Source organism: Dama dama, chromosome 23 (genome assembly GCF_033118175.1).
Source record: "Dama dama isolate Ldn47 chromosome 23, ASM3311817v1, whole genome shotgun sequence".
NCBI classification, from domain to species: domain Eukaryota; kingdom Metazoa; phylum Chordata; class Mammalia; order Artiodactyla; family Cervidae; genus Dama; species Dama dama.
In genome coordinates, this window is record NC_083703.1 from 44,175,727 (window position 1) to 44,200,193 (window position 24,467).

At 41.3% G+C, this 24,467-nt stretch overlaps 1 protein-coding gene across 2 annotated transcripts; it reads left to right on the forward strand.

Annotated features, from left to right (window-relative positions):
- The first annotated feature begins 2,681 nt into the window (after positions 1-2,681).
- On the forward strand, positions 2,682-23,865 carry LOC133044810 (dihydrodiol dehydrogenase 3-like). 2 transcript variants are annotated; one of them, XM_061126563.1, is made up of 10 exons: positions 2,684-2,907; positions 5,229-5,361; positions 7,244-7,411; positions 8,266-8,382; positions 10,315-10,392; positions 10,804-10,926; positions 19,461-19,570; positions 20,502-20,667; positions 20,858-20,940; positions 23,587-23,865. In XM_061126563.1, the coding sequence occupies exons 2-10, from the start codon at positions 5,278-5,280 to the stop codon at positions 23,627-23,629; spliced, it is 972 nt and encodes a 323-aa protein (XP_060982546.1). In that variant the 5' UTR covers positions 2,684-2,907; positions 5,229-5,277; the 3' UTR covers positions 23,630-23,865. The 2 variants fall into 2 exon arrangements, with proteins under 2 accessions (XP_060982547.1, XP_060982546.1); XM_061126564.1 differs by lacking the exons at positions 19,461-19,570; positions 20,502-20,667; positions 20,858-20,940; positions 23,587-23,865 and having other exon boundaries at positions 2,682-2,907; positions 10,777-10,914.
- Positions 23,866-24,467: the final 602 nt, after the last annotated feature.

Below are 24,467 nucleotides of genomic sequence, written 5' to 3' on the forward strand. Positions count from 1 at the left end.
CTATTCTTTGTTTCTATATCTTCACATTTCTCAATCATTAATTCCTGAGTCAGCATTTTACTTCAAAGGACAAGGACACAGAAGCTGGAACAAGGTTTCAAAGCTAGTGCTGGATGATCAGGGCACCCCCTAATCTTGGTTCTTTATCTAGAACACAGCATGTTCTTCAGTTACTTTTTTCTGAGAAAGATCAATTTCAAAACAGCCCAAATAAAATCAGTTCCAAGAAAGACAAAGAACTCTGTTTTCTTCTTATTCATCTGAATTTGTGGGTGGAAATCATGAACACTATTTTGGAAAACTTTTTTAGTTACCAGATCAAGAACAATAGATGTACTTGCTTCAGGACATGAAGACTATTCTCATTGAAGATGGATTGGATGAAAACCCAGGAGATGTTGTAATACAGATTATCTAAGAGGAGCTCTTTGAATGCTTGTTTGAGAATCTGAGCATTTCTTGTACATTATTATCAACTCCTTCTATAGCAAAGGTGATGTTTATTGATGTAACATTTTATTCCTGTTGATATCTGATCACACTTATTCATGACTGTGACTGGTCTTCAAGTTCCCTCAAACTCTGAGATCCTGGAAGTGCAAGAATAGGGAGGAAGAAGAACAGGTGGTGGTTCTGAGATGTGGAGGGGAGGGAACAGAAGCAGGAATGGGGGTACGTGCCAAAGCACCTGGGCCACTGTCATCTGGAGCTTACCATTCTCCTGTCCACACAGTAACTATGATTTGGGATGCACTGTGTAGAAAACTGGAGTCAAAAAGAAACAGAAGAGGAACAGAGGTGACAACTAGAGGGTGAGGAGAGAATATACCAGAGTGCTTGGTGTGATGTGTGTGGAACAATGTGTTTCATTTCCTGAGTGTTGGCTCTTCACATAGAGGCTGTGACAATTTCTACCATGTCCATGTCTGCCAGCTGGGAAACAGTAGAACTAGTTCAATGTGTAAATCCAAATGCTCTTAGAAAATGCTTTTAATTCAGTAGGGAAGAGAAATGGTGGTAGTCATGACAAACTCAGAAAGTGTGAGGAAATACAAAAATTTTACTGTTTGCTTCAGTAGGAAGGGATAATCAAAAGATTGATTATGAACATATTAAGCATTAAAGAGTGAAGGTCACCAAGTGCTGGTTTAGTCAGTAAGCCGTGTCATACTCTTGTGACTCCATGGAGTGTAGCCTGCAAAGCTTCTCTGTTCATGGGATTCTCCAGGCAAGAATACTGGAGTGGGTTGCCATTTCCTTCTCCAGGAATCTTCCCACCCCAGGGATTGAACCCTGGTCTCCTGCATTGCAGGCAGATTCTTTACCATCTGAGCGACAAGCGAAGCTCAGCAATTGAGCCAACCAATATGAGATAAAGTTTAGGGTGTTTCCAGGACTTTCCATTCCATTCAGCTTTATCAGAAATATAATTTGCAAAGTTTTTTTTTCCCTTTCTGTGGATTGACTTTTCACACCCTTTGCATTAATAGTTTCCTTTGATGCAAAAACATTTCTAATTTTGATGAAAACTGATTATCTATTTTTCTTCTGTTTCCTGTGCTTTGGTGATATCGGTTCAGTGAAATTCAGTCATTCTGTTGTGTCCAACTCTTTGCAACCCCACAGACTGCTGCACACCAGGCTTTGCTGTCCATCACCGACTCCCAGAGCCTGCTCTAACTCATGTCCACCGAGTCCATGATGCCATCCAGCTATCTCATCCTCTCTCATCCCCTCCTCCTTCTGCCTTCAATATTTCTCAGAATCAGGGTCCTTTCCAATGAGTCAGATCTTCTCATCAGGTGGCCAAAATGTCAGAGCTTCAGCTTTAGCATCAGTCCTTCCAATGAATAGTCAGGACTGATTTCCTTTAGGATGGACTGGTTTGATCTCCTTGCAGTTCAAGGGACTCTCAAGAGTCTTCTCCAACACAGTAGTTCAAAAGCATCAGTTCTTCGGAGCTCAGCTTTATAGTCCAACTCTCACATCCACACATGACTACTGGAAAAAACATAGCTTTGACTAGATGAAACTTTGTCAACAAGTAATGTCTCTGCTTTTTAATATGCTGTCTAGTTTGGTCCTAGCTTTTTTTCCAAGGAGCAAGCATCTTTTAGTTCATGGTTGCAGCCACCATCTGCAGGGTTTTAGAGCCCAAGAATATAAAGTCTGTCACTATTTCCATTGCTTTCCCATCTATTTGCCATGAAGTGATGGGACTGGATGCCATCACTTATGGATGCCATCATATATTGGTGACATATCCAAATCTAATGCCATGAATTTTTCCCTCTAGTTTCTCTTCTAAGAGTTCCATATCTATATCTTGTATGTGTAAGTCTTTGATGCATATTGAGTTTTATGTGTATGGTGTGTGAGTGTGTTCACAACTGAGCACTTGAAACAAGCACAAAATATCCACTCTGTAGATTTGTGCCATGTCCTGACTGGCCTTCTCTAGTTAACTTGGCATGCTTTAGTCCTGGGATTAGCCCAATAGTTAAGCTATGGGCACTGAGTTCATTTCTGAGTCAGCGTCTTGCCTGGAGTGGGTGTGCCTCCTTGATTCTCCTGAATATATGGCTGTTTTTGAATGCCCTCTGTCCCCTAAATCCACACCCTGGTTCTACTCAAGGTTTTATATGCTCTAGTCTATGTCTCCACCCTTAATTCCTTGTCCGTGGCCCCATGTATATATAGTCTCCCTGCAACAGTAATAAGCCCCTCCAGCTGCTCTTTAGTTTAAGCTTAGGTTTATGAAAAACAGACACCAGTCTCAGGCAACACCCAAATAGGTCGGAACATTGCATTAAGGTTTTTGTGATCAATCTGGTTTGCTGGAAGCAACTGGGAACTAAACTGCCACCCTTTACAGATCAAGACTGCAGTGTACAAGTGACGGAAGTGGTAAGTGGGAGTAAAAATACGATGAAATGACCTTCCGCTCTCTTCTGAAATTTTTCTGATAGTGTGTTTAATGTATTCCTGTAGATTTTGTTTGTTTCCAGAGCTCCTGTGAGGTTTTTTATCTGGTTTCCCATTGTTTTCTCACATTTCTAAAGGAAAATTCCATACTTCTAGCTCACCTTTTTGCTGACATCACTCCACTTGTTAAATTTTATTTGGCTTCACAACATCCCATTGTATCAATACATCTAAATTTCTCTGACTGTTCCCATATTTGTAACAAGTTAACTTGTGTACAGATTCTCCTTTTATGAGTAACCATTGAGCAAGATAGTAAAGTAAATAAAACCGTTATTATTTCCATTATGATATCTTTCTAAAAAGTTATATAACTAAGTCCAAGGATTAACCTCTGTAAGGGTCTCTTTGCACACTGCACATGGGATCCAGAAACTATTAATAATTAATCTCCAAAAAACACTTTGTTAGAATGTGTGGTTTGGGTATTCTTTTTAGGATATTACTACTGTCAGGTCTGGATAGCAACGTAATTATGGTGGTGAGAAAAGTAAAAAGGCAAATTTATTTTCATTTGAAGTGTTCTTTATTAAGGAATAATATTTTGAAAAATGCTTATTAATCACTCCCTTAAATTGTGTGATTCTCTATATGTGTGTATGTGTATCAGTGGCTTCCCTGATGGCTCAGTGGGTAAACAATCTGCCTGCAATGCGGGAGACCTGGGTTTGATCCCTGAGTTAAGAAGATCCCCTGGAGAAGGGAAAGGCTACCCACTCTAGTGTTCTGGCCTGGAGAATTCCATGGACTATATAGTCCTGCATAGTCCTGTATAGTCTATGGGGTCGCAAAGAGTCGGACACCACTGAGCGAGTTTCACTTCACTATATGTGTGTATGTGTATATTGTAAGACAGTTAATTATTTCAACTGATGTTGGATCAAAATCAAACTTCATATTAGAAAAATGAAAAAAAAATTGTGTGGAAGTTTCTAGTCTAACATATGGACTTCCCTGGTGCCTCAGATGATAAAGAATCTGCCTGCAATGTGAGAGACCTGGGTTCATTCCCTGGGTTGGAAAGATCCCCTGGAGAGAGGACACGGCAATCCACTCCAGTTTTCTTGCCTAGAGAATCCCATGGATTAGGAGCCTGGTGGAATACAGTCCATGGGATCGAAAGAGTAGTACACGACTGAGCGACTAAACACACCACAAGCTTCATATTAGACAATGAAAAAAAAATATGTGGAGGTTTCTAGTCTAACATATGGTCAATAATTGTTCAGTCAATCTCATCATTATATGATTCAGTTCAGTTCAGTTCAGTTCAGTTGCTCAGTCGTGTCCGACTTTTTGCAGTCCCATGGACTGCAGCATGCCAGGCCTCCCTGTCCATCGCCAACTCCTGGAGTTTACTCAAACTCATGTCCATTGAATCGGTGATGCCATCCAACCATCTCATTCTCTGTCATCCCCTTCTCCTCCTGCCTTGAGTCTTTCCTAGAATCAGGGTCTTTTCAAATGAGTCAGTTCTTCCCATCAGGTAGCCGAAGGATTGGAGCTTCAGCTTTAGATCAGTTTTTCCAATGAATATTCAGAACTGATTTCCTTTAGGATGGACTGGTCTGATCTTGCAGTCCAAGCAACCCTCAAGAGTCTTCTCCAACACCACAATTCAAAAACATCAATTCTTTGGCACCCAACTTTCCTTATAGTCCAACTCTCACATCCATACATGACTACTGGAAAAACCATAGCTTTGACTAGACGGAACTTTGTTGGCAAAGTAATGTCTCTGCTTTTTAATATGCTGTCTAGGTTGGGCATAACTTTCCTTCCAAGGAGCAATCATCTTTTAATTTCATGGCTGCAGTCACCTTCTGCAATGATTTCGGAGCCAAAGAAAATAAAATCTGTCACTGTTTCTGCTGTTTTCCCATCTATTTGCCATGAATTGATGGGACCAGATGCCATGATCTTAGTTTTCTGCATGTTGAGTTTTAAGCCAACTTTTTCACTCTCCTGTTTCACTTTCATCAAGAGGTTCTTTATCTCTTCTTCGCTTTCTGCCATAAGGGTGGTATCATCTGCATATCTGTGGTTAATGATTTAACCTCAGGTCAATGATTTAATCAGTGTAATTAATGATTACACTGATAAAAATGCAAACAAGTTAATTGACTTCAATCCTTTTCTTATGCCTGGGGTACTGGTTTCACCTTACCTCTCCTACAATGTATCTGCTAACATTGGAGAGTGCAGCTAGGGCATTACCTCATTGGCATTTATAACCTGTGAAGGCAAAAGAGAAAAATCGGAGTCTGCTTAGTCGGAGGAGCGAAACAGACAATGGATCCCAAAAGTCAGAGAGTGAAGCTTAATGACGGCCACTTCATTCCTGCCCTGGGATTTGGCACCGGTGCACCTCCAGAGGTAAGTGTAGTGGTTTGGGGTTGAGATATAAATAGTAAGTGGATGCAACATGAAGGAGGTTAAGGTTCTTAAGCATTGAGTTTCTGGTTGACTCTGGGAGGATCATGTGGTTCCACTAACCAGGCTAGAACCATGCCCTGTGAAAAGGTAGAGAGCATCCAGTCTTCAGTCTGCATCAGGGTCTGAGGCTGTGCTCACCTGTAGATTACTATGCAGGTGTTCCCCTCCAGTTTCTATCTCTTTCCCAGCTTGGCAGAAGGGTGAGACTCAGCTATCAAGATCACTGACTGTCAACAGCTTGGCTTTGAGGGCAATTGCAATGGTGGTGTTTTCTGTATATTTCATTTCAGGACTCTTTCCTCCTTCCAGAAAGACATGACCCAGTGAAATAATTGAGGTGGGAGGGCCTGAAGGTGAGGTGACTTAAATCTAGTGGGAGAAAACTGCTTTTCTCCTGTGGTATACCTGCTCAGTGCCAGGCAAAACACACTCCACCTGTGTTTGGCCTTGTACTTCTGCTTCTGCTTGGAAACTTTTTCTGATGGGAACTATACCGTCATTTGAGGGAATAAGCTACAATCTTACAGGACAGGCTTTGTACTGTATCCTTGGATTTTGTAGTGCTTTTTATTAAAGTATAGTTTTCAGTCCTTGGGCATAAGAGGGACTAGTGGACAAGTCTCTAGACTGGAAGCCAGAAACTTTGCTGTCCATCTTGCCTTTAGAGTATGTAGTTGTGACAATGGACTGTTCTTCAAACTTTGAATCTCATTTTTCTAATTTATAGAACAGAAGATATTTTGCAGATAAAAGATGGGGATTGTTCACTTTGCAAAATGTGATGAGCGGAGGGAAGGGTCCAGGCTAGTACTGAGCTCACTGGTTCATTCCTCAGTACACCCCACAAGGCACGTGATCATAAGGAAACCAAGACTAGATCCAACAGGGGGAACTTGGACCAAGCATCTACCTCCTTGAAACATGAAAGATCCTGGATTGCAGAAACATATTGAAATACTATTCAGCTTGAAAAGGGAAGTTAATCCGACCATTTGCAATCACACTGATGAACCTGAAGAACATTAAGCTAAGTGAAGTAAGCCAGAAATAGGAAGACAAATACTGCATGTTCTCTTCATAGGTAGAATCAAAAAGTGAACTCATAGAAGCTGAGTGTAGAGGAATTGTGAACAGAAGCTGGGGACAAGGTTAAGAAAAATGGAAAGATATTGGTCAAAGGTCCAGAGTTTCTGTAATGAGATGAATGTCTGGAGACCTGATGTACAGTATGGTGACTATAGTTAATAGATATTAAGTATTCTCATGAAAACACCCCAAAAATTAGCTATGTGAGAAGATGAATCTGCTAACTAGCTTGAATGTGGTAATCGTTAACAATGGATAGTTGTATGAGAACATCACTTTGTACACCTGAATAGATACAGCTTTTATTTGGTGTTTTCTATGTAGTTACACTGGTAGACAGAGGTCTTAGAAGCTTTCACCTGGTTTCTTGATGCATTTACCATCCCCTTGTACTTTTATTGATTTTGCTTCAAACATCTCACTGTATAAATCATATCCATGACTACAATTTTATTCTGAGTCCTTTGAGTTTTTCCACCAGATCACTGAACCTAGAGGGTATTTGAGTCCTCTGATGCCTGTGATCAACCAGTGATAGCCTGGGGTTGAAGGGTTCTTGGGTGTCCATTTAATCATTGACCAGGAACATTCAGGGAAACTGTCATGTGTTCATTACCACACGTGCAGAATGAATCAAATGCATGAAGAACTGTCGGTTCTTGATAAGATCAAGCTTGTGCCTTAGCAATCTCTTAATCATTTGGATATTCAATTACTATTTTTGTTGCTTATGTAGGTTCCTAAGAGTGAAGCTGTGGAGGTCACCAAATTTGCTATAGAGGCTGGGTTCCGGCATATTGACAGTGCTCATGCATACCAAAATGAAGAGCAGGTTGGCCAGGCCATTCAAAGCAAGATTGCTGATGGCACTGTGAAAAGAGAAGACATATTCTACACTTCAAAGGTGCTATGTGTGTTATGTGTGTGCACGTGTGTGCAAGTGACTGGTGCAGATGACAATTTGGTAATAGAATCAGTAGTTTGGTGAAGGTGCTTATTGGTACCACTGTTTTCACACTTACTTGTATCTTAAATCTAGTACCCTTTTTCCCTCACTGTGCCTTCCCCTCCCAAAAGAGTATAACTATAGCTTTATCATGATGGTGTGCTCAAATTTTAATTTTACATGAAAGTCACTTTATTTCTTTGAGCCCAGGCTAGAGCAGTGTAATTTATTATGGGTTAATAAATCAGGCAGACCTGGGAGCAGATTATAGCTTTTCTTATCATCTGGGTGAGTTTCTCAAATTTATTCACATTCTAAATCTCAGTTCTCAGCTCCAAGAGTAAGAGAGCATTGGGAGAGACACTTTGTGTATTATACAAGATCTAGCCAAAGTGTCTTGAATTATGTTCTGCTCATGTTAAAGTGTTCAAAGCATTTTTCCCTACAGTTATGTAAACAGATAGTAATTCATTTTGAGAAGATGGATTGTTTGGTCAAATTAGACTAAGGTTCTGCTTTTATACTCTATCAAGCATTGTTCAGTTGATGGGTTATGGTAATTATTGATAAAGTTATTTATATCTTTGTTCATTTCATTCCATTGTGAAAGATGTATGGATGACAAATTCAATCAAATAATGAAGTTTACATGGTAGGTTAGAAAAAGAATAGAACTCAAGAAGAAATGGAACTTTTTTCCCATGGTCATCCCTTTCCAACCAATAATAATATCTAGTTATTAAGTAAAACAAGTCAAACAAAATTACATGAAGCATTCATTTCCCACAGCTTCCTTTGTTTAACCTCTGCAGGTTTGGTCCACTTCCCTTCGTCCAGAGTTGGTCCGACCAGCATTGGAAAAGTCACTGAAAAATCTTCAACTGGACTATGTCGATCTCTATATTATTCACCAACCAGTGGCTTTGGTGGTAGGTGATTTGTGTGATCACCTCTGTTCTATTTCTTGGGTCAGAATGTCTATAACTTCCATGGATGGTTGACATGATTTTTCTTAGTAGGTTTGAAGGAAAGATTACACGAGTGGAATCCCCTAAATAATCATTTGTGATCATCCTTTTGGGGAGGTTCTTTGAATCTCTTACCTGCCTCCAGAGAAACAAATAAAATAATCTAAGACTCTGTCTCAAAATCTTGAGGAAGGAGAAATAGGCCAGTTCTGTGCATGTCGCTGATTAGGCCTGGGAGTTGGGATTTCACATCCAGAGTTCAGTGCAGAGTGCTGAGCACTGACACGGCCTCACAACTGAACAGGATGAGGTCATTTCATCTCTCATCCTTTCATGTTTCATTGATTTGGAGGTGTCCTTCTGGGTGGGTCTAAACCTCACAGTCTTCTCAGGACTCAGGAGACCTGGCCTCCACTGTCGCCTGTGTTCACAGTGACATTTGCAGACTGCACTTAGCCATTAAGCACTGTATTTTCCAGTTGTTCCAGTGGTTAGGATTGTGTGTTTCCAGTGCTGAGTCAAGAGTGTTTTGAGGGAGTGGATTCAATTCCTATTCAGGGAACTAAGATACAGCAAACCCATGGCACAGCCTAAACAAAACAACAAGAACAACGTCTATTATGCAGAACTCATTTTTAGAATACAGAATTCTTCTCAAGCCATCCTTTGCCAAAGGATATTGGACTATGTAGATGGTAATTCCCATCTACATAGATTTAAGGATTCCTAATACTTGACAGAAATGTCTCTGTTTTTCTATTCCTTATAATGACATCACTCTTGGTTTGCTTTATTTTTATCTCAGCATTTTCCATGGGTGGCAGAATGACCTTGATCTGTTCAAGCCTCATTGTCCAGAATATTTGAGAGTATGTCTGCATCTTCCACATAGCTTATCAACTTAAAGAGAACCTTGATGGTTCACGTGTATGCCCTGAAGCTATCAGATGTTCAGAGTGAAAAGGAATTCTGATATTTAGTCCAGGTCAAGATTGCAATTCTTATGCCAGCAGTAAGGCATAATTTACCGTCACTCCCTGCATGATAGAGGCATTTTGCAAGAGGAAAATAAAAGGGGCAAAAAAATTTCACTTAAGGCACTGACAGTTCCCAGGAGAATGTAGGAAAATTATATCTATCAAAACATATAGTATGTATGAGATTACTGGAAAACTGCCTTCTAAAGACATTGCTGATAAGGAAGCTGTGGTACATATACACCATGGAATATTACTCAGCCATTAAAAAGAATTCATTTGAATCAGTTCTAATGAGATGGATGAAACTGGAGCCCATTATACAGAGTGAAGTAAGCCAGAAAGATAAAGATCAATACAGTATACTAACACATATATATGGGATTTAGAAAGATGGTAATGATAACCCTATATGCAAAACAGAAAAAAAGACACAGATGTACAGAACAGACTTTTGGATTCTGTGGGAGAAGGCGAGCGTGGGATGTTTTGAGAGAACAGCATTGAAACATGTATATATCTAGGGTGAAACAGATCACCGGCCCAGGTTGGAGGCATGAGACAAGTGCTCGGGCCTGGTGCACTGGGAAGACCCAGAGAGATCGGGTGGAGAGGGAGGTGGGAAGGGCGAATGGGATGGGGAACACATGTAAATCCATGACTGATTCATGTCAATGTATGACAAAAGCCATTACAATATTGTAAAGTAATTAGCCTCCAACAAATAAAAATAAATGGAAAAAAAATAAAGACATTGCTGATAACTCCATTTGCAAACCATTTTGCAAATATCACTAGGCAGAAAGTAAATGAACCTCATGGAGGTTTAGCATCCTAGTCCCAGATGTGTCTGGCAGGCTGGCTAAATGTGGAGAAATATTTGGTGACATCTCTGAAATGACTGCTTCTATTCCAGCCAGGGGAGACACTTTTCCCAACAGATGAAAATGGAAGACCGATGTTTGACTCAGTGGATCTCTGTCGCACATGGGAGGTGAGTCCAGGGAGGAGAGAACCAAGGGAGGGGCCAGGAGTGGGGGAACCTCCTTCATTTCTTCCACCTGTGAGAATGGGCTGTGGACCATCAGACTCAGCAGTTCATGAGTATAAGGGCTGGGATGCTGGGATTGTGGGGAGGGAACCATTGCTGAAATGTTCACAGAGAGGAATGAAATGGAGAATTTGGGACAGTGTAGACAGACATCTCTTTCCTTCCATGTGATTGTCTTCTCCAGGGTTTTCTAAGGAGGAGATGATACTTCTTGTTGTGTCATGACCTTCTTCCCCTTTATCTTCTTGATAAGCACTGCTAGTTCTTGACCAGAGATACTCTTAACAATCTTTCAGCATTTCTTATTGCTATATTGCCCATTCCCAGTGACTGCTCACCACCCCTCCCTCCCAGGCCCTGGAGAAGTGTAAGGACGCAGGGCTGGCCAAGTCCATCGGGGTGTCCAACTTCAACCACAAGCAGCTGGAGAAGATCTTGAACAAGCCGGGGCTCAAGTACAAGCCCGTCTGCAACCAGGTGAGCAGCTAAGCTCCTCTCCCTCCTGTTCTTCAGAACCTCCTTCTTGCTCTGGAACCTGATGTCTGTCTGTCCTTTCCCCCTGTTCTTCCAACCTTTGTGGACAGAGGATCCTACACAGCTGAGCCTGTGTCTGGACTGTGTGAATAGAATCTATAGCAGTATCTTTGATAAACTCTGGGTGGAAAAGGTGGGGATGGCTTTCTGCTCAATAGTGGTGGAGACTGAGGGAAGACAATGGAGGTGAAATTCCTCCAGAACTTAGAGGAAGGAGGCATTTCCCTGAGCTGAAAGCATGACCAGAAATCAGGTGTGAAAGTGCTTGGATGAAACTGTGTACAGGAAGGAAGACCATGAAAACATGGAATGGGAAGTAAATACAGAGAAAAACCAGGTGAGACAGGTGTTAATGTTTTGTGTGGGTTTAGATGCCTGAATCCTTAGTCTTATTGTCCCAGCTTCAACAGGGAGCACTGTACAGAGAAATGTGCTGGAGACTATGAAAGTCACCCAGGTTAGAGCATGAAGTTAAATGCTTATGTTGATCCTAACAGTTGATGGAAGAGTTACTCAGGATTTCAGATCAGTTCAGTTCAGCATCTTAGTCATGTCTGACTCTTTGCAACCCCATGGACTGCAGCACACCAGGCCTCCCTGTCCATCACCAACTCCCAGAGCTTCCTCAGACTCAAGTCCATCGAGTCGCTGATGTCAGCCAACAATCTCATCCTCTGTTGTCCCCTTATCCTCCTGCTTTCAATCTCTACCAGCATCAGGGTCTTTTCCAATGACTCAGTTCTTTGCATCAGGTGGCCAAAGTATTGGAGTGTCAGCCTCAGCATCAGTCCTTCCAATGATTATTCAGGAAGGATTTCCTTTAAGATTGACTGGATTTCTTTGCAGTCCAAGGGACTCTCAAGAGAGTTCCCCAACACCACAGTTCAAAAGCATCAATTCTTTGGCACTCTGCTTTCTTTATGGTCCAACTCTCACATCCATACATGACTACTGGAAAAAGCATAGCTTTGACTAGATGGTCCTTTGTCAACAAAGTAACATGTCTGTTTTTTAATATGCTTTCTAGATTGGTCATAGAGTTTCTTCCAAGGAGCAATCAACTTTTAATTTCATGGCTGCAGTCACCATCTGCAGTGATTTTGGAGCCCTCATAAATAAAGTCTCTCACTATTTCCATTGCTTCCCATCTATTTGTCATGAAGTGATGGAACTGGATGCCATCATCTTCATTTTATGACTGTAGAATTTTTAAGCCAAATTTTTCACTCTGTTTCACTTTCATCAAGAGGCTCTTAGTTCATCTTCACTTTCTGCCATAAGGGTTGTGTCATCTGCATTTCTGAGGCTATTGATATTTCTCCCAACAATCTTGATTCCAGCATGTGCTTCATCCATCCAGGCATTTCACAGTTCTCTGATGTACTTTGCATATAAGTTAAATAAGCAAGGTGAAAACATACAGCTTTGACTTATTCCTTTCCCATTTGGAACTTGTCTGTTGTTCCATACTTCCCTGGTGGCTCAGATGGTAAAGCGTCTGCCTGCAATGTGGGAGACCCGGGTTCGATTCCCAGGTCAGGAAGATCCCCTGGAGAAGAAAATGGCAACCCAATCCAGTACCATTGCCTGGAAAAACCCATGGACAGAGGAGCCTGGTAGGCCACAGTCCATGGGGTCACAAAGAGTTGGACATGACTGAGCAGATTCACTTTGCTTTCCTGTTGTTCCATATCTGGTTCTAACTGTTGCTTCTTGATCTGCATACAGATTTCTCAGGAGGCAGGTAAGGTGGTCTCATATTCCCATTTCTTGAAGAATTTTCCAGTTTGTTGTGATCCACACAGTCAAAGGCTTTGGCATAGTTAATAACACAGAAGTAGATGTTTTTCTGGAACTCTCTTGCTTTTTCAATGATCCAGCAGATGTTGCCAATTTGATCTCTGGTTCCTCTGACTTTTCTAAACCCAGCTTGAATATCTGGAAGTTCACAGTTCACGTCCTGCTGAAGCCTGGCTTCGAGAATTTTGAGCATTACTTTACTAGTGTGTGAGATGAGTGCAATTGTACGGTAGTTTGAGCATTCTTTGGCATTGCCTTTCTTTGGGGCTGGAATGAAAACTGACCTTTTCCAGTCTTGTGGTCAATGCTGAGTTTTCCCAGTTTGCTGGCATATTGAGTGCAGCACTTTCACAGCATCATCTTTTAGGACTTGAAATAGCTCAACTGGAATTCCATCACTTCCACTAGCTTTGCTCCTAGTGATACTTCCTAAGGCCCATTTGACTTCCCATTCCAGGATGTCTGGCTCTAGGTGAGTGATCACACCATCATGATTATCTGGGTTGTGAAGATCTTTTTGGTATAATACTTTTGTGTATCCTTGCCACCTCTTCTTAATATCTTCTGCTTCTCTTAGGTCCATACAATTTCTGTCTTTATTGAGCCTATCTTTGCATGAAATGTTCCCTTGGTGTCTCTAATTTTCTTGAAGAGATCTCTAGTCTTTCCCATTCTATGGTTTTCCTATATTTCTTTGCACTGATCACTGAGGGAGGCTTTCTTATCTCTCCTGCCATTCTTTGGAACTCTGCATTCAAATGGGTATATCTTTCCTTTTCTCCTTTGCTTTTTGCTTCTTTTCTTTTCACAGCTATTTGTAAGGCCTCCTCAGACAACCATTTTGCCTTTTTGCATTTCTTTTCCATGGGAATGGTCTTGCTCCCTATCTCCTGTACAATGTCAGGAACCTCTGTCCATAGTTCTTCAGGTACTCTATCAGATCTAATCCCTTCAATCTATATCTCACTTCCACTGTATAATTGTAAGGGATTTGACAGGTCATACCTAAATGGTCTAGTGGTTTTCCCTACTTTTTTCAATTTAAGTCTGAATTTGGCAATAAGGAGTTCATGATCTGAGCCATAGTCAGCCCCCAGTCTTGTTTTTGCTGACTGTATAGAACTTTTCCACCTTTGGCTGCAAAGAATATAATCTATCTGATTTTTGTATTTATCATCTGGTGATGTCCATGTGTAGAGTCTTTCCTTGTGTTGTTGGAAGAGGGTGTTTGCTATGACCATTGTGTTCTCTTGGCAAAACTCTGTTAGCCTTTGCCCTGATTCATTTTGTACTCCAAAGCCAAAGTTGCCTGTTACTCCAGGTGTCTCTTGACTTCCTACTTTTGCATTCCAGTTCCCTATAATGAAAAGGACATTTTTTTTTTTGAATGTTAGTTCTAAAAGGTCTTGTAGGTCTTCATAGAACCATTCAACTTCAGCTTCTTCAGCATTACTGGTCAGGGCATAGACTTGGATTACCGTGATATTGAATGGTTTGCCTTGCAAACAAACAGAGATCATTCTGTTGTTTTTGAAATTGCATCCAAGTACTGCATTTCGAACTCTTATGGTGATTGCGATGGCTTCTCCATTTCTTCTAAGGGATTCTTGCCCACAGTAGTAGATATAATTAATGCTCATCTGAGTTAAATTCACCCATTCCAGTCCATTTTAGTTCGTTGATTCCTAAAATGTCGATGTTCACTATTGCCATCTCCTGTTTGACCACTTCCAATGTGCCTTGATTCATGGACCTAACATTCCAGGTTCCTATGCAATATCATTCTTTACAGCAGTGGACTTTGCTTCCATCACTACTCACATCGACACCTGGCTGTTGTTTTTGCTTTGGCTCTGAATTTTCATTTTTCTGGAGTTATTTCTCCACTGATCTCCAGTAGCATATTGGGCACCTATTGACTTGGGGAGTTCATCTTTCAGTGTCCTATCTTTTTGCCTTTTCATGGAGTTCTCAAGGCAAGAATACTGAAGTGGTTTGCCATTCCGTTGTCCAGTGGATCACATTTGTCAAAACTCTCCACTCACAGGAGAAGATGAGCACACGTCCTTCTACTTTGCCATCTTAAAGACTTGTAGGCTCATCATCCCCTGAGGCAACATTTTTCATTGGTACTGTTTCATGGGGTCTTGTTGGTTAATATTGGGTACCAAAAATGCAAATTTTTCTTTGTCTTGTGGGGCTAAGGGGATTGTATAAGAACAATCTTTAAGATTCAGAACTATAATTGGCCAATTCTGACGTAAGGCTGAAGGGGATGGGAGTCCAGGCTACAAGATCCACATGGGTTGCATTACTGCATTAATAGCTTGAAGCTCATGAAGCAGCCTCCATTTGCCTGATTTTTTTATAGACTATGAAACCTGGAGTATTCCAAGGACTAGCATTCTCCTCTATGTGTCCTGCTTGAAACTGTTCTTCTACCAAGGCTTGTAAATGTATAAGTTTCTCTCTTACTAGAGGGCATTGATCCACCCAAACAGGTTTAGATGTAAGTCATGTTAGAGGTGTAGCGTAGGGTGGCAGAGAAACTTTAATGGCCCTCAATTAGCCCTTTTCTGTCAGGTGAATAGGTAAAGGAGAAGGATCTCCCTATAAATTCTTTCCTAGCTCTTTTCCTGGTTGGCATCCCATTCTTGCCATCACATGATCTGCCTTTTCCTCATTGGAGAGAACTATCTGCCAAAAGCAGATCTCTGTCCCAAAAATTACAGGTAATGTCTGCAATAAAAGGTTGGAAGTGAGCAAGTTGTTTGTTGGGCCCTAGGCAATGAAGAACTGTTGCACTTCGAGCAAATTGTTGAGGTTCCCCCAAGCCTGATTATCTTTTCCTGGGGTTCAGTCAAGGACCAATCAGCTGGCCATTGAGAAGAAGTAATGATGGAAATTACAGCCCCAGGATCTAAGAGTTCAGAGAACATTTTTCCTTGGATTTTAGCCTTACATGTGGGCCAATCTGAGAATATTTGTTGAGTAAAGCACATTAATTGGTCACCTGTGCTCCCAAATCCTTGTTCTCCTCTGTTGACAGGATTATAGTTGTTAGGGGCATGGTAAGGCAAGAGAAGGAGTTGACCAATTTCTTGAGCTTGAGGAATGACATGGAATCAAAGAGAGAGCCATTACTTTAATTTTTCCTGAATAGTCTGGGTCAATAAGGCCAGGAAGAATTTGGAGGCCCTTAAGGGTAAGGCCACTTCTGCCCAGAATGAGTCTTATGGTCCCTGAGGAAAGGGGCCTTGGATCCCAGTAGGGATTGCTACTGGGTGGTGGTTGGTGAGGAGGGGATCAAATTCATTAATTCAAACAGTTACTTGGGTTGGGAGGTCCAATCCAGCACTTCCATTGGTAGAGACTGAGAGGCTGGAGATAGGCTGAAGGGTGTGCTGGAGGTCCTCACAGTGTATGCCCCCACTGTTTGTGGGGCCTGGGGCTGACCCTGATGGCAGTTTCCGGGCTTCAAAGGGGAACTGTTCTTATGCAATTTTGATCTGCATTGATTAGCCCAATGATTGCCTTTTTGGTACCTAGGACACAGTCCTGGTGTTTTATTTTCACCAGTAGGCGGAGGTATTGTAACATTTGTTTTGGGCCCAGAACAGCAAGCCATTTTCATATGTCCGGGTTTTCCATATTGGCATTTGGCAGGGGAAGAGCTAAAATTACTTTTAAAGGCAGTACAAATTGCTTGGGCCAGCTAGGTTTGTTTGTGAGCCTGTGTACCAACATTTTGACACGCTAGAACAAAATTGCCAAGGCTGCGATTTTGATGAATAGTGATAAGGGCGGCCTTTGCATTTTTATAGGCTAATTGTTTTAACAAAATGTTCTCTGCTGTAGGACTATTAATTTGATGGTGGACAGCAGATGAGAGCCGGTCTACAAATTCAATGAAGTCTTTTCTGGGTCTCTGTAATATTTTAACAAATGAACTGGTAGGCTCACTGGGTTCTCATACTGTCTGCTCTTGCTTCAGCAGCATTTTGCAATCTGTACATATGCTCCCACCAGTATACCTTCATAAGTCAATTGGGCTGTTGGACTGGTATATTGCCCTGTGTCTACGAGAATTTAAAAAGTAAGATTACCTCTACTGGACATATTAATACAGGCTAGCTCTTGGCACAACTCAGCATAAGAGGCAAAAATCTGTAAATTTGGGGGACCATGTAAAGCTGTTTTGGCTAGCATTTTAACATCGTAAGGAAGGCATCTCCCATGCAAGCAAATTTCTAACAGCTTCCATGTATGTATACAGAGAATTGACCCCGTTCAGTCTAACACTAGATTTAGTTCCTTTAAAACCTGATGCCAAAAGTTTCATGGGTTGCAATAACCTGACTGGGATTACTGGGGTGGGCCTGTAATTGATAAGGAAAGCAAGGTGGTCCTCAATGTCTGAAGCACCCATAGGAAGGGCAGAGGCCATGGCCTGCTAAAAACCAGGTCAGTGGCTTACCCCCCAGAGACATTTCTGGACACAGTGGAGGCGACGGTGGTGGAAAATTGTCCTTGAGCTTGGGTAGCAAAGGGGTGGAAGGGTTAACAAGATGTTTGAGGACACCGTCTTCTCACATTATTTCTCAGTCTGTCAAGGGTATAGGACTGATTGCACTAGCCCCCAGGTGGCAAATACAGTCATGGGTATGTGATCCCCTCTCCTGTGTGCTGTTTTCAAATTTTCTCCCACTGGATGCCCATTTTCAATATCTAGAGTGCCTTCTTCCAGAAACCAAAGATTATGTTTAACCACCTCTCTTAGCAATTGTGTCAATGGCTCCTCTTTCACCTGTGCTCCCGCAGTCTGGAGGAGGTGCCTCAAAAGCTGGAGATGATGTTTCTCAGCTTTACTCAAATCCTTCCCCACTGACACCCTGACTAGGCAACAAGGGACTTCCCACCCTTAGAGTTTGAGGGCCTGGTCGTGATCCAGGCGTCTCACCTACAGCTCATTGTCTTCACTTTGAGTATTTTCCCTGGGGGGAAACCTTCCTGACTTCAGGTCCCTATTCAGGGGCCACCTGCCATGTCCAGCACAGAGGGTGAGAAAGACCTGAACCAGGGGTGAGCGCATAATGAAAAGACAGACACATCCAACTTGCAAATGGGGGATCAGGGGGCCCTCCTGCTCTCCATGGCAGGAAGACAAGAGGGCTCCTTCCAGCCCACACTTTTATGGGCAGAAGTCATGAGATCACTAGGAAATAGCTATACTGGAGAGTTTGATCAGCGTACCATAAAGAGGGAGTAAAGTTGAGGCTCTGCTGTTGTCAGGAACATTTGTTTTGCTTCCACAGGGGTGGACGCAGGGGCCGGCAGTGAAGCGGAGCAGAGAACATGCCCAGCCCCAAGTCTGTCCATTCAGCATGCTTACTAGCACAATCATGAGGGCACAGTTTGCCGCACCCTCAAGCCATGGGGCAGGTTCTGGTCTCTGCTCTGCCAGGCTGCAACAATATTTTGCTGACTTGGGTCTGATTGTGGTTCACATGTAATTTTCAGTCATCTTAAGCTCTTTTAATGTAAAACAGTCACTCAGTCATTGTGTTACCAAGATATTCAGGCAAGGTTTTGACAAATACACTGTATTTATCATTGTTATTTTGTGATGCTAATTAACTTGTTTCTGCAATCCTAGATTATGTAAATTAGTAGTTAAACCTGAACTCCTTGCTACATTAAATATTTTGACAAGAAAATGTTAGTTGCATGCTTTGTCCCTAAATGAACCCGGGTAGGAAGTGCATGGTGACAAGTTGTCCACTGTGAGTGACAGTACTTTTGTTTTCTGGTAAAGCTATTAGTAGCTGGACATTTTATTTGGAAATGTGTATTTTCCCTGTTGAAATTATCTAGTCATCTGTTGGATGATAACCATCCTCAGGGGAAGTTTGATTTCCCCCAAGTTTTCACATAATGGTTGAAAAGCCATTGAGGACTTTCAACTGAAATAATTATTTCATTAGAACATTTTTCATTATTTTCCATTTAAATGCTCTTTTTAATCTTCTGACATTTTATTATAAAAGTAAAATTCCCTCATTATTCAGGATAAACTACATCTGTCCTTATAAGACTGGGTAAAAGACTGCACTCCTTCACATTAACTGTCAGTTTTTGAGAAAAGCTTTATTGTAATAATCACCATCTGTGGAGAGAAGCATTTTTGCTCTTTCTTTCTCTCTCAGGGATTTTTATTGCCTCTGTGTGCTACATTTGCTTTCACTCATGAGTCCCATTGGTGCTCAAATCTACTGAAATGTCACCGATGAGAATTCATCAAACTGGTTCTTTTGTCCTTCAGACATTTCTTCATAAGACTGTGCAATTTCTTTCTTTCTGGCATAGTTTGATGTCCAAAGCTTAGACAGCTCTTTTCCTGTCCCAGGTGTGGAATTAGGCATGTGTCTTGGTCTGTTCAGTGGTATTCAACAATCAAGATCGGGTCCGTAGAATTACTTGTTCTCAGTAATGTAATTATGTTTTACCTTTTCAGGGGACAGAAATATAATTAAAAAAAAAATCTTTCCTTGATATTTCCAGTTGTAATTTGATGTGACACAGTTTTTCTTTAGCATATATAATTCTTACTTTTAAGCTTTTTCTGGTGTATTATCTTTTCATATAATCTGACACTCTTTTCTGTTGGCATTCTACAGGTAGAATGTCACCCTTATCTCAACCAGAGCAAACTGCTGGAGTTCTGCAAGTCACACGATATTGTCCTAGTTGCCTATGGTGCTCTGGGAGCCCAACGAACTTTACAATGGTAATGAACATTATTGATGGCCATAAGGAGTTTATCTAAAATTCATTTTTTGATGAAAATTTTATTGTTCCGGACTCAGTGCTTTGGAGATAACTCTCAAAGGGTAGAGGAGAGAGAAGACAGATGGGAGAAATTCTCTTTTGTCTTTTCATCACCCAGGTAGATTTCTTACATTACATGTGTCTTCTATACAGATTTTAACACACAAGTGTCTGCATTAAAATCTCTATATAATACCCCAGTTGATAACTAAGACATAAGCTTTGTCTTATAATAATTTACTTATTTATGGACTAATGACACATTACTATAATAGACTTAACGAGCCGCCCTCACCTTATGTCTAAAATCAGGATAATAATACATAATTTCCAAGTTTATCATGATTGAAAAATAAGTACAAGTTGAACCACTTTTGTAAACATTTGTAGAAGAATTGCACAATGTAAATAATTATGAAATGCACGGTCTTCATTTTCAGACTACTCAACTTTTATCAACACCTGAGACAAGTGAAAATTAGAAAAAAATGAAAAACAAAGTATTTCCCAATCTTTCCCATCATGTTCTCCTTTCATACTGTTGTCTTTACTTTTGAGCATTGATTGGAAAAGAAAAATAACCACAGAAAAGTAAAAAAGAAACAAAATCCATGACTTTGGCAGTCTTGGTTTCAACTCAATTTTGCATCTGAATCTGTAAACACAGAATGGGAGGTGGCGTATTTGAGGTTCTGTATCAGTTGTCTTCAGTGAAACCATGGAATTTTGTGTTTCTAACAAGATCCCAGATGGTACTGATGATGCTGGTTCATGGACTACACTTTGACAAAGCACAGGTCTAGAGTTGACATACCTGATCTGTTTGGGGAGCCTCTTCATAAACTGAGTACGTAGTCTTAGCTCCTTAGCATTTCTGAATTTCCTTCCAGGGTGAACCCGAACCTCCCCTTTCTCTTGGAAGACCCAGTTCTCTCTGCCATTGCCAAAAAGCACAAGCAAACACCAGCTCTGGTTGCCCTTCGCTACCAGATACAACGTGGGGTTGTGGTTCTGGCCAAGAGTTACAACAAGAAGCGGATCAAAGAGAACATACAGGTGATGAGTGGGGCTGTGGGCAGAGAGCTCCTAAGGAATCCTTCACGAGGGGCATTCTTTGTCTAACTGAGGACAGACATGGCTTCCCTATCCCCTCTTGTTGTCCCCATCCAGCTGGAAAGTCTTCCAGTCCCCAGGGGGAGGCCAGCTCCTTGGGGGAAAGATTAATGTGATTCTTCCCTCTTTTCAGGTGTTTGACTTTGAACTGACTCTGGAAGACATGAAAGCAATTGATGGCCTCAACAGCAATATAAGATACTATGATTTTCAACAGTAAGTGACTTGTATATGTTCCACAAATACTGCTTTCTCTAGCATGTAGATCAGCAGAGGAATAAGCTTTCTTAAAGCTTAATTTCAGGGAGACAGCCCTGGTTTCCAGTGTAGGAGTAAACCAAGGGCTTCCTGCAGACCTCATAGCAGAGGTTTCCTCTAGGGTTCTGTCTCTGATCAACAGATATGTGACTGGGGCCCAGGACAGCCAATCAGTAAAATCCCCAGTGTTGACACTGTGGTGAATTCACTACATTGTGCCCCTAATCCCTGTGCCTGGTGTCCCTTCTCTCAGGGCCCAGAGACCCAGGAAACACAGAGAGCACAGTGCCTGCAGCCAATTCTTCTTTCAGAAAGTGAAAGTGTTAGTTGCTCAGTCTTGTCTGACTCTTTGGACCCCATCAACTGTAGCCCACCAGGCACCTTCTTTCAGGGACTGATGCAAATGCTTCACCTTTAATTCTTTATAGAATCGGGAGGAAATAATACACAATGACTGTAATAAGGAATCCGTCCTAAATTACATTTCTGCTTATCCTAACACAATTGTAAATGCATTGTTGATATTTCTGGAGGAGGGGCCCATGAAGGCCAACATGCTTCAGTGTGAGAAGTCACAGTGAGCCTGGTGCCACTCTCTCTCCTAAGTGTCTGGTGGATTTTCTCCCTGATGGACTTCTCTTTACTAAGACACCATCTATTTCTTCCAAATTTATCTCTTTATTGACTTTTCCCCATCACATCTCCCATTTCCTCATCCTTAAAATGTCACCAAATGAATTTTGAGTATATCATGAACTGAGCCTCCAGAGACAGACTTCTATCCTTACATACCTGGTAAGATTGTCTGGGTCTCTCTGGTTTCTTGAGTCAAGACTCACCCTCATGTAGACTTTGTCCATCAGGGGTCCATCCACTGGGGAGTTCCTACCTCCTTGACTTCACTTAGTTATTACTGTGGAATTCCAGCTGCCTAATTACTGCAGGAGGATGTCAGGACTGAAGAGACAGAAGACTAATCAAACAGAGAGATATTGGGAGGGAGCTTAGAGAAAAGGGAACACAAATTAGTGATAAAATGAAGATTTACTTTCAAATGAAAGATCTCAAAACTCTCATTGTTTGTAGTGTTCAGTCGTTTCAGTTCTGTCTGATTCTTTGCAACCCTATGGACTGTAGCCCACCAGGCTCCTCTGCCCATGGGATTCTCCAGGCAAGAACACTGGAGTGGGTAGCCATGCCCTTCCTGAGGGGAGTGTCCCAACCTGGGGACTGAATCTATGTCTCCTGTGTCTCCTGCATTTCAGGCAGATTCTTTACCCACTGAGACACTGGGATGCCTCCTTGTTTCTAAAGAAGATATATATATATATATATATATATATATGTATGTACATTTACATATGGGCTTCCTAGTTGGCACTAATGGTGACAAACTCACCTGCCAATGCAGGAGACCTAAGAGGTGCAGGTTGGATCTCTGGGTTGCGAAGATCCCCTGGAGAAGGGAATGGTAACCCACTCCAGTATTCTTGCTGGAGAATCCCGTGGACCGAGGAACCTGGGGGGCTACAGTCCATGGAGCTGCAAAGAGTCAGACACGACTGAAGCGACAGCACACAGCACACAGCACGTACATCTGGGCTTCCTAGGGGGCGGTAGTGGTAAAAACCCGCCTGCCAATGCAGGAGACGTAAGAGATGCAGGTCTGATCCCTGGGTGGGAAGATCCTCTGGAGGAATGCAGGCAACTCACTCCACTATTCTTGCCTGGAGAATCTCATGGACAGAGAAGCCTGGTGGGCTATAGTCCATAGGGTCACTAAGAGTTGGACACAACTGAGCCACTTAGCATGCATGCATACTTATGTATATGTATATTATGATTCTGAAAAAAGACATGATGATAAATGAGAAAAGATAGCAAGTTACTTTTCTGTCCTCAAAAGCTTTATGTAGTTCTGTGCTCTCCCTCATTAACCTGTGAATGCCTAGACTTACTCATCCTTGTAGGTTTATGTCGATAGCACAGCTCCTGGCACATGGAATGGCTCAGGATGCATTCTTTAATGAATTGAGTTGAAAGAACAAATTTAGAAAAAAAAAAATCAGACTATAAGGAAGGAAAACAGCAGTAATGTTAATTAATAAATAATGAGTATAGTCATACAATACAAATTAAGAAAGCAGTAATCATATTTTATAGGTATGATTGTTTAGGTGTATGTGGTATTTCTTCAATTTACTCTGTATTTGAGGGGTGCTCAATAAATTTTTTCCATTGAATGGATTTATGAAAAACAGCAAAGAATTCCTTAACTGTGACCCTTCTCACCACTTAGGGTCAAAAGTTCCACCTGTGTCTGAAATGACCTCCACAGTTACCCCTAGGTCTGTGCCCTCTTATAAATTGTAATCTGAGTCAAACTACCTGTCACTGTGGGGTGAATATTACACTTGAATGTTGGGACTGGACATGCAGGTGCCGTGTACACATGGAGAAGACACCTGATGTGTGCTTGTTGGGGGAGAAGATGGGATGTGTTTATAGATTTAGAGTTTTAACCCATCCTGACTGCACCCATAGAGTAATGGTCTCTATGACAACATGACATTTAATAAATTATTCCTCCTCTTTCTCTTTCAGGGCGGTTGATCACCCTGAGTATCCATATTCTGAAGAATATTAACTGAGCTGTCCACCATGCATTCTACCAGAACTTCTTTTCTAGGGTTGTGAAGAGCATTTCTGTACTTGGCAGAGATGTTTAAAAGAAGTGTATGAACTTTTGAAGCTTGTTTATCTTTAAAAAATTTTATGAAATAAAGAAGACTCCAAACATGAATTCTATTTTTTCGCGATAACAAAATAATTTGGAAAAAAAAGAGAAAGGACAGAAAATAAAGATAACCTCCAATTAACTTATTTAATAACTCAGATGCCTTTTCCTTTATCGAAAATGAATTAGTTGATCTAAGAAAGAAATGGAAAATTTTATTCGAGTCAGATTTGAGAAATATAACCCAGGAAGAGCATCTCAGAAAGCCTGAGAACTGTTCTGTCCTCTAGAAATCAAGGCACAGGGATTTAAGTTTTGGAGACAGAGGGCTCTGCATGAAAAGACATATTATTGACAGTGTACATAATCCAGATCTATGCATCATCATGGTGGGTCATGTGACCCCTTACAAGGTCAAGAAGGAATTTATCTTTTAAGGAATTAATTGTCTTACTGATGCTAGGAGACTGTGGCTCTTCAATGTCGTGTAGGTCTTCCCTCTGATGTGGGGGTTCTGGTCCATGTGTCATGCAGACACAAAACTCACAGTGAGGGAGAGGAGAGCAAAGGTGGAGAAAAGTTTTTCATGTTTAAATTTTTCTAACCATAAAATATAAATTTAATCTCATACTTTCATGACTCTCCTATATAAAAGTATTTGCATGTTTATTTACAATTGGAAATAATCCTCAATATACAGGTTTTACACTTTTTTTCTACTTAGTGTAAGTATTTCTGTAAGCTATCT

What these genes read in the sequence shown, in the direction of transcription:
- LOC133044810 (XM_061126563.1), top strand. Translation starts at nt 5,278, where the DNA reads ATGGATCCCAAAAGTCAGAGAGTGAAGCTTAATGACGGCCACTTCATT. An exon ending in ACCAACCAGTGGCTTTGGTG is followed by an intron (nt 8,383 to 10,314) that starts GTAGGTGATTTG and finishes CTTCTATTCCAG; the next exon opens with CCAGGGGAGACACTTTTCCC. An exon ending in ATCTCTGTCGCACATGGGAG is followed by an intron (nt 10,393 to 10,803) that starts GTGAGTCCAGGG and finishes CCTCCCTCCCAG; the next exon opens with GCCCTGGAGAAGTGTAAGGA.